The sequence below is a fragment of the Vicugna pacos genome, chromosome 5 (assembly GCF_048564905.1).
Source record: "Vicugna pacos chromosome 5, VicPac4, whole genome shotgun sequence".
NCBI lineage: Eukaryota > Metazoa > Chordata > Mammalia > Artiodactyla > Camelidae > Vicugna > Vicugna pacos.
Genome location: NC_132991.1, coordinates 96,711,503 through 96,721,166, shown reverse-complemented (window position 1 = coordinate 96,721,166; position 9,664 = coordinate 96,711,503). Strand labels below are relative to the sequence as shown.

Here is a 9,664-nt window from a genome sequence, read left to right as displayed (position 1 = left end):
CCAGTCTAAACTATCCAGGCAAAGCCTTCATCTGAGAAATGATTCTCTGGCTTATCTAGATGTTGGAAACCACGAAGAAGTAGTTCTGGGGCATGGATGGGGGCTGGGAAGGAGATACTCACCCTGTCAGGGGTTACACGGTAACACAGCCAGGGACAGAGGTGATGCCAAAAGGGGCCTGACAGTCCCCACAAGGCCACTCCAGGGAAGGTCGGAGAGCGCCGGCCCAGTGCAGGGGAACCTCCCACGTGTGACCAGGTGCGGCAGAGGGCAGAGGGCGCCTGCCCAGTCCACACAGTGACCACATGCAGGAACTGGAACTGTGCTCTAACTTGGAAACTCCCGACCCACCATGGACACCACCCAGGTCTTTTACACTACAGTGTAGCCTGAGAAACCAAGGTAGGAGAGTCAGCCCTGCTCTCAGATACGGGCCTCAGCCAGTGTAGACAGAACACTGAGAGTGCGAGAGTGGATTCTGTCCAAAGGGTGACAGTCTCACCCAGGGTGGAGGGTACCTGGTGGGTCTGGCGTGGGTCTTCCTGGCCCCATGGTGTCCAGGGAGGGCTCCCACCTCATGTCTCAGGGCAGGTCTGGCTTTCCCCGTGGGATGGAACATTCCGGGGTTCTGGTGTCATGTGGGGTGAGGTCCCCGTGACCAGGCGGGCTGGGACGTGTGGTCCTGGTGCTGCCCCTTGAAGCCCTCCTCCGCCGTGTCGCAGGCAGCAGCCTCTGTGCAGGAACCACCCCCAACCACCGCCCGCCGGCTTCCACACTCACCTCGAGGTCAGGCCTGAGGGAAGAATCTTCCAGAGACACCCTGGCCAAGCTGGACAGAGGGCCCTGCCAGAAGGACTCCATGCACTCCCCCTCCCCATAGGCACGCCTTCCCAAACCTCCCGTCCGACCCCGGGTGACCCAAGTCTCAGGCCCCGGGTCTCTGGGGCCGGCTCAGCCTGGAGAGGAGGGACAGGGTGGCCGAACCCAGCAGGCCCGCTGTCATGCCCCCAGCTGCCTGGGACCCATGAGGCCCAACACCCCTGCCCTTTAGAAATAGACACCGCAGCCTTTCGGGTGGAAGTCCAGGGTGTGGCTGTGAGTGACAGGAGGGTTTTCTGACTTCTAGCACGGATGGCATTTCTTAAACCACAGCAGTGCCGTGCTTGTACGTGTTCCAGGGCGCTGTGAGCAAAGTCTGGTAAAGAGCTGGTGGCCTCCTGCCCCTCCCACGGCCCCCTGCCTCCTTTCTGCGTGGAAGGTGTCTTCTCAGCCCCTGGGGGTTCCACAAAGTTGGATGTGGAGTTGGGAGGGCTGGGGGAAGGAGAGGCTTACCAACCAGACCTCCAGGGGCTTCCATCTTTTCCCAGAGTGGGTGGGCTCACAGCAAACCCCCAGGGGCCGCATGGCAGTGATGTTGGTCCCCACCTGACAGCCTCTGCTGGAAAGGCAGCGGGAGGCCTGGGTGTCCTGTCCAGGAATCCAAAAGCCATCAGGGGGAGACGCTCCTGCAGGGACCAGGAACCCTGGGATCGGCACTTGCGCTGACCTCACCCTCCCACCTCCCACTGTCTTAAGGCCTGAGACTGCTGTGTGGTAGCTGCTTGTTAACTTTCTTTTATTGATTGGAGCATGATACTCATACAGAAAAGTTTCTGGAACACACACGGTCAGCGTGGGGCGTGATCCCAGCATGAGCATCATTAAACCACTACTCACAGCAAGAGAAGAACACGCAGCACAGAACACAGAACATGGAAGCAGGGGCGGGGGGAGGGGGCGGCTGGGGGGCGGCCAGGGCGGCAACGGGGAGGTGGCTTTGCTCTGCTGCTGCCTGGGCAGCCCTGTGGAGGGGTGTCACACTTCACCCCCGCGGGGAGCTGTCGGGGCTGACGGTGTACAGGTACAGTATCCAGAGGACGCAGGCGGCCACGGAGACCCAGATCCAGACCTCCTCATAGGGGTCGAAGCGGGGCACACAGCAGCCTTCAACGCAGCAGAAGTCCTCCTCCCGGGGGCACCTGCCCAGCGCAGACCTGCGCTGCCTCCGCTTCTGGTCACAGCCACTTTGAGGGCCACCGGCCGTGGGGCCGGAGCCCTTGTGCCGGATGACGCCAAGGACTGAGTAGGGGATGGTGATGGCGCCACTGCTCGTTGCGAGGGAGCCACGGGCACTAGTCCCTGGAAGGGGGCCGCGGCCGCCATCCTCCCCTTTGCCTTTGGTGCTGCAGGCAGAGGAAGGCCCACCTTTGCTCTGGTCGGCAAAGATGAAGGGGAAGGTGAGGGAGCCATCAAGGATGGCGGGGTTGTCCTCCTCCTCGATGAGGTCGGCCAAGGCTGAGGGGAAGGTGAGGGAGCCCTCTCCATGGTTCGTGAGGCCGACCACATAGGGCAGGAGCTGCGGGCTGTCCCCATCAGGGACGAGGCTCTGGCCGTGCCCCAGAGACCACTCAGGGTCCTCATCCTCGTCCTTGTCGGGGATGGGCATGCAGCTCTGGCCTTTGTAGATGAAGTTTGTGGTCTCCAGGGGCTTGATGCTGCTGAGGAGGGGGCCTTTGCCATGGAAGATGGGGGCTCTTAGGTTCACCGGAAGGCTTCTGCCCTTGGGTGTGGTCTTGGAACTGGCCGGCAGGTAGAGAGAGCCCCTGCCGATGGTGGCCTGCCCAGAGTGTTCAGCCGTGGGCCCCTTGTCCTTGCGCACAAGGGAGAAGGGGACGGTGACAACGTCCTCGTCTTCATGGAAGAAGGTGCTGTCCTCCAAGAGGTGGGCGGTGACGGAACGGGGCGAGTAGCCCCTGGAGCGCTCGACCGCGAGGTGGCTGTTGAGGGGGGCGGGGCTGGCCGTGCTGCCCTTGCCCGCGCTGGGGCTCTTGACCTCAGGCCCCCAGGCGGGGTCTGGGGGCTTCTGGAAGAAGCAGACCCCCAGGTCGCAGGCCTCGCAGCGCTCCCCGAAACAGATCTCGGGGCACTGGTCGGCGCCGGGGCCCTCCCCGTAGCACTTCTGCACGATGAACAGCACCAGCTTGTTGAGGAAGAGCCGCACGTTCAGGAGGCTCACCTGGCAGGTGTCTCTGCCTGGTGGGCACACCCTGCACTGCTGGCCCCAGAGGCGCATCTTCACCAGCCCCAGCCGGCTGTCCTCGTCCCACCACAGGTGGAAGAGGATGTGCACATGGGCGGAGGACCAGCCCCACTGGCAGCGGCCACACTGGAGCCTGGGGGGAGAGGCGAGAGGGCGGAGGTGAGCGAGGGCGGGGGCCCCTGTGCCTGTACCCCACGCCCTCCCCCAGGCTGGCCCCATCTGCTAAGGGACAGAATGCAGGTGCACACCACTTGCTGCAACCCATAACCCAAAAAGCCCAGAGCAGACACCTTTTCATCAGTCAGCACCGAAGCCCGTCAGGGCACAGCCTGGCCTGGTGTGCACGAGCCTGTGTGCTTGCTGACAAGTCTGCTGCTCATCTGTTGCTTGGTGACCCGAGGAAACATCATCAGGACAGTGAGGAGAGGAAGAGCAAAGCGCCTGTGATGCCAGCCGGTGGGGGGGGGGGGGCGGATCGGGGAAAGAAACTGGGGACCCCGGCCCATGGGCTGGAGGTGATGGGGAGACCATGGCAGATGGAGAAGCATGGGGAGAGCCGTGCGGAGCTGGGGTCCCAGGATGATGGGCCTGCGGCTTGCTCGCTGTCTGAGAGCAGGTGGGCCAGCACCACTCCGGAGCCGCGCAGTGGACCCCTCCCCCAGGTTCTCAGGCCAGAGATGAGTGACCATCTGTGGCACACACGTGTGTGAGGGAGCCCCAAGTGTGAGGGTGCACAAGCGTTCCCTGGGAAAGCTCTCCAGCGCCGTCCAGTGGAACGTCCCCTGATGCTGGGATTGCTCCACGTCTGTGCCGCCAGCCTGCAGCCTCCAGCCGCTAGTGGCCAGGGAGCACCTGGACACCCACAGAGCCTTAGGAACTGAACTTCCTACTTTGTTTAACTTAATTAACGAGCATGTCGAAGACTGCCCGTGGCCAGTGGCTGCACGTGGAGAGGTAGGTCTGCACCACGTGACCGTGACCATCCCACCAGCTGGTATTTCCATGTTCGAGGAAACGGAAAACCAACCAGTGCTCAAGGTCCCAGTCCAGCCAGTTCAGAGCAGCTCTTCAGGGCGCTGTGGGAACAGCAGAGTTTGACTGAAGGTGCTTCTCAGATGCACTGAGGGTGGCTACTTCCTAACACCCAAGACAGCCAGCACCTCAGTGCACAACTGGACACCCTGGGGGTCCATGTAAGAGGGCAGCTGCCTGAGGGGTCCACACAGTGACCAGTCTGTGAGGCCCCCTCTCCCCCCGTGCCCCCTCCCAGCTGGCCCCTGGGGGACCCCTGCAGGTCTGGCCCATCCCTGCGGCACTGACGCCATCTGTCGTCACGTTGAGGAAGAGTGAGTCTGACATGATGACCTGTGGTCCCTGGGATTCCTCACTCGGCCCCTACTTGGCCACAGCCCAGGCCAGGACAGCCTCCTTCCTCTCAGGCACGTGCCCCCTCCACCCATCCCCCTCAGGCCCTGTCCAGTGCAGGGCCAAGCAGTGACCACCGGCACCTGCCCACCCTGCTCCTGCCATCAGTGCTGCCACGGAAATGAGGAGATGCTGCAGTGAACAAGCATAGTCCTCCCTGCGGTGGTGGCCGTGACCCCGCCAGCCTCCACCTTGGCAGGGCCCAGATTGGGCTGGAGGTGGCCAGCACAGCCAGGCAGAAAGGCACTGGACAGACTTTGCTCCCCCAACACCCCCACTACCCAGAAGGGGGAAGGAGCACTGGCCCACCCGCCCACCTGTTGGGGCCAGGGCCAGCAGATGCATGCCCCTCCTCCCTCTCCCAAGGGGAGGCCACACCCAGCCAGGGCCCTTCCTTCCCAGGACCCCACCCCGCAGGCAGGAGACCCCTGGTCAGCCGCACCTCGAAAGCCCCCTCAGTCGGTACTGGAAACCACGGCTGTCCACATGCCCAGAGGCCAGGTTCTCCTCAGGGACCAGCTCCCAGGTGTCCTGGGGCTTCCTCCTGGCCATCAGCTGGGCCAGAGTGCTGGCCCACACGTCCACCCCGTCCATGCTGGTGCCGTGCTCCGCAGTGCAGTCTGACGGCTGCACCAGCCGGGCTCTCAGCAGGCTCCCACCGCATCCCAAACCGGCCAATCGCCGCCTTGACAACGTCCAGTCTCCACGGCAACCGGGTTTGTCTCAGAGAAATGAGAAACAGGCCTGTCTTCCTGATCCTTCTGAACATTTTTTATTACGCAAGCAGGCGGTTTTTATTTTAGGAAAAATTAAAAACAAACAGATAAATATAAAGAACAAAATACGACACGATAAAAATTGTCCACAGTCGTCAACGTGGTGCTGACACTCGCAGGCTTTTCTGCTAATGTGTACTATACATTTTCATAATTATGTTTCACTAATGAGAAACCATATTAAACACATTATCTCGTAGTTTCTTTCACCCAGAGCTCAGCATGGATGGTGACCCCCATCCTTGTAAATACCTGATTTTTTTCCAGTCTGCAGCTGTGGTATTGCCTGTGTGCCTTGCCCCTAACCCTGAGCAGCGCGGTACTAATCCTGTGCCGTCACAGACAAAGCTGGGAGGAACTTCAACATGTCTCACTGCACGTTTTCCCATGGTTTTTACTTTTTCAAACTTTTTTATTGGCTCGTAATGTACAGCATTTACATGTACAACATGCTTAAACCAAAATGCACAGCTTCCCAAATTACTATGAGGTCTTAGCTCCGCACCTGAAGGAAGCTGTTCCCCACCCCAAGCTGTCTGTGCCCCCCCCCAGCCCCCTCACCGCAGCACTGTCCTCCCCGCAGAGGCGGCCGACAGGGACCACTGGGACCACTGAGCTCCACCACCTGAAGCCAGCCGTTTTGTGGCTTTGGGCCTTCCACAGAAGGGACCCTCCTTCTGCGTCCTCTCACTGTCTTCCTCATGTGGGCTTCACCACATGGCCCCAGGACTCAGCTGGGGGTGACGGGGAAAGATGACTTGAGGAAAGAACCAAGGAGAGCGGGCGGGGCTCAGGATACAGACATCCACGGAAGCCGCCCTCCGGTGACCATCAGGACAGGCCGCGTGGAGCCCCAGGGCCAGAGGTGGTGCCCAGCACCCCCATCCACTGGGCAGCACGGCTCTGAGACAGTGCCCCAGAACTGGCCGGCTCGCGTGTCCAGGAAGTAGGTTTCTCCTCATGTGCCCCAGGCCATGAAACGCCAGCTTGTGTGGCAGGACGAAAAGACTCTGACCAAATGAGACGAGGACATCTGCTGAGGGAAGCCGGCAGGGACAGCTGCCCAGTGGCCAGCAAGTGCCCAGTGCCCATGGCCTAAATGGCCCCGCAGGCAGTGGGCAAGGTAGGTCTCCCCAGGCCATCTGGCAGCCTCTTGGGAGAAAGCAAGCCTAACCCGGAACACCCCTCCTGGAATGAGGGTCATGGACTCCGTGCGTCTGGGTGGCAGGGACCCCCCAGTACCCTGGCAGATGGCTGTGGACCAGCCACCCCGCTGGCCCACACAGACGGGCTGCCTGCTCTGTGTTCCCCTGTTGACTGAGGGCCACAGCACCTGCTGGACAGCCATCTCTGGTTCTAGAAGCACTGCTCCTGCCCCTGCTGGGAACAGACTTCAGGGTCTTTCCTGCAGCCCATTCATGCCCCGAGTCACTAGAAATCCCAATGTGCAAACTTAGCGTAACCATCGTCTACAGTGAATTGCCCTGTCAGAAAGACGGAGCAAACTCCCTGCCCATGGCCTGTCTTACCTCCCTGTGGACTCCACACAGACACTGCCAGCATCCTCCCCGGATCCTCCTGTCCCCATGACTGCCTTGCTGAACTGCAGGCCGAACAGCTTCTTCTCATCTTCTCCCAGTTCCCTGGTTCTCTCCTCGTCTGTGTCCAGCCTACAGGGATCCTGTCAGTCATACTGTCTCCGCTTCCCTTTGTCTCTTTTCAGCTGTGTGACATCTTTCTGCCTTGCAGCTCAGCGTGACAATGGGATACGACAGGAAATTATTGGGATGTGCTTTGGGGAAGAGTCCGTAGAAATGGGACCAGGTAACTGAGAAAAGTCCTACTCTTGCCATTCCACTTCTGCCTTCTCTGTTCACCAGTGCAGAGGTGATGGCTGGCACTCCCACAGCCACTTTAGACCACGAGGCAACTTTGCGGTTGGAAGCCTCGTGCTGAGGAAGCAGCAAGGCGAGACCCTGGACCCTTGATGGGTTGGAATCACCGTGCCACTTCAAGTTCTCCTCCCTCTGGGTTTCTTTCTTTTTTTTTTAAAGCAAACAAATAAACAAACTTTATTCAAGGTTTTAAGTTTTCTGTACAGAGATCTTAATTTTCTCAGTTAATTCCTAGATACTTTATATTTTTCATGATAAGTACTTACTTTATCATGTGTTTCTTTATTATTGGTTTTGAGAAATGCTATTAATTTTGTGGGTTATTCATGTAGCTGGAAAATGTGCTTATCTGTGATTCTAAAAGTGTGACTACTGGTTTTGTTGGTTTTCCTTGTCGACCATCTCATCTTCAAAAGTCTGCTGTACCTCTTCCTCTGCTAGCTCTTACAGTCCTCGCTACATATGCACTTACACTACAGTGAAACTGATAGTGATGGTGATTTTCCCTTAAATCTTGACTGAAAATACCCTTTAGAAAATCCCAGACCTAAAGACTGAAAATCAAATATGAGTTTATAACCTGCTCCCATCAAAAGTGCATGAGCCCCAAGGCTGCTGGCCTTCTTTCAGAAAGTCAAAGACAGTTTTGGGAGGAGGGAATTTTGGTGCCCTGTCGGCTGTCCAAGGGACTAGAAAGACCCTTTCCAGGGAGAGTTGTGGGGCTGGCTGTGTAGTACTGAGCTATGCCTGGAGAAAACTCTACTTTTTACAACATCTCCGTGGGAATCAAAGTGACACTAAGCCAGGTACTCGGTTTAAGAAGCAGACAGAGGAAAGAGGCATGTACAAGACGCAAGCTGGTTTTTCTATACTATCTGACATGCACTAGTGCGTTGATCAGAGAGACCCAAGGTCCACCACGCCGCGGGAGGGGTTCTGGAATTCTGGGCTCTCTCAGGCTGTAGGCTGCAAAGCTCCAGCTTGTGAGACTGAACCATGCTTGCCCAGGAGATAAACCTACAGCTGGACCAGCAAAGATGCTAAGGGAGGAATTCTATTCCAACAGGGCCTTTCTGGTGAGTGACACTGATGCTGAGAGTGAAAGGAAGAGCTGGCTATCTCTGCCTCATCAGGAAAACTACATTTCTGTGATTTGGGCTATGTCATAGGCGTCAGAGTACAAAGCAGAGACGGAGGCCACTAGCCTTTCCAACTGAGGGTCTTGAATTTGGACATCACTTGTAGGAACCCTAGTGAGGATAGAGTCCCCTGCCCAACTGAAAGGGCCTAAGGGCTGAAGTGAGAGGGAGCTACAGAAATCCGAAACCGGCAGGGGGGGTGGGGGCGACGAGGGTTTGCTTATGCTGTTGGCACGTTCTTGGTTGGAAGGATCTGGTCTGATGGCTTCAGTGATTTCTGTTGCTGCTGCTTCTTGTTTTGAACTGCCAGTCCCTGAACCCAGTCTTTACTGTTGCACTCAGTAGGTTAAGTTTTAAAGCAGGTTTTCTCTGGAGATGTTTTTCTCTGGAAACATGTTGCAGTTAAACAGGGCCTCCAACTCGTTGCATTGTGTTTGGGTGAATGAGGTGCATTCTTGATGCTTCTTCCACTTCTTAGGAACAGCTGGTATCTGTGAATCATCCCAGGAGTTCATGCTGGAATCATCCACATAGATAAAAGGATCTAGCTGGGGGTTCTCTTGGGCCATTTTGTTCATCAGGGGTACGGACATCTGTCTGAAGCAAGGTCCTGGCGCAACACCCCACTGTGTGCAAGAGACAGCAGGCAGGACATGGCAGTAGTCTTCACTTCTGGATTTTTTGTTCAAGAGTGAAACAAGCCTGTAGCTGCCACTGTTATCTTAGGGTACCATTTTCTGGGAAGTTGTTGGTTATCACCCAGCCGATCGTTGCCATTCTAAGGTCTTGAACTTTCTGGTCAGTCCAGGGCCGTGTGTGGGGGCCCATGTGTGGGGGCCTATGTGGTCCTGCCATGTGCCCTTGCAAGGTGCTGAGGGGACATGGCTGCCCTAGTCCAAGGAGCCCCCACAGAGCTCTCCCTCTCCCAGCTCTACTCCAGGCGCAGGAGCCCCAGCTGTGCCCACCCCACGCTGGGTGTGGGAACCCACACTCTGCCCAGGCTGGACCGCAGCCCTGTCGGCCAGGCCCACCGCGCAGGGCCCTTTGCTCCAGGGACTGCTACCTGTCTCTGACTTTACAGGAGCACCTGGAAGTTATGACTCACCGCCGTCATCCAAAAACAGTCTCTGGTGGCAATGCTGACCCTTACGACATGCGAGGAGCCAGTCACCCCTGCTTCTTCACTAGGGAATGTCCTCCAGTCTATCCCGAAAGACCCTCTAAAGGGCAGTGCAGACCGCACAGAAGTCAGCCTCCATCCATCTGCCCATCTAACTGCTCCCCAAACCCGTGAACCAAGCCCCCTGCAAAAGCCACCTACAAGGTCAGTGAACACATCAGTCAGCCATT

General features: G+C 57.8%; 1 protein-coding gene and 1 pseudogene across 2 annotated transcripts; both read right to left on the bottom strand.

Moving 5' to 3' along the window:
- Nucleotides 1–1,793: 1,793 nt before the first annotated feature.
- RTP5 (receptor transporter protein 5 (putative)) lies at nt 1,794–5,126 on the bottom strand. 2 transcript variants are annotated; one of them, XM_006209209.4, is made up of 2 exons: nt 4,947–5,126; nt 1,794–3,212 (listed from the first exon to the last, which is right to left on the bottom strand). In XM_006209209.4, the coding sequence occupies exons 1-2, from the start codon at nt 5,096–5,098 to the stop codon at nt 1,862–1,864; spliced, it is 1,503 nt and encodes a 500-aa protein (XP_006209271.1). In that variant the 5' UTR covers nt 5,099–5,126; the 3' UTR covers nt 1,794–1,861. The 2 variants fall into 2 exon arrangements, with proteins under 2 accessions (XP_006209271.1, XP_031531831.1); XM_031675971.2 differs by lacking the exon at nt 4,947–5,126 and adding an exon at nt 3,370–3,423.
- A 1,679-nt stretch (nt 5,127–6,805) lies between these two features.
- Nucleotides 6,806–8,907, bottom strand: LOC102535598 (arginine-fifty homeobox-like; annotated as a pseudogene).
- Nucleotides 8,908–9,664: the final 757 nt, after the last annotated feature.

Excerpts from the sequence above, each read along its gene's own strand:
- RTP5 (XM_006209209.4), bottom strand. The coding sequence starts at position 5,098 with ATGGACGGGGTGGACGTGTGGGCCAGCACTCTGGCCCAGCTGATGGCC. Across the intron at positions 3,213-4,946 it reads CGACTGAGGGGGCTTTCGAG|GCTCCAGTGTGGCCGCTGCC; the intron begins GTGCGGCTGACC and ends CTCTCCCCCCAG.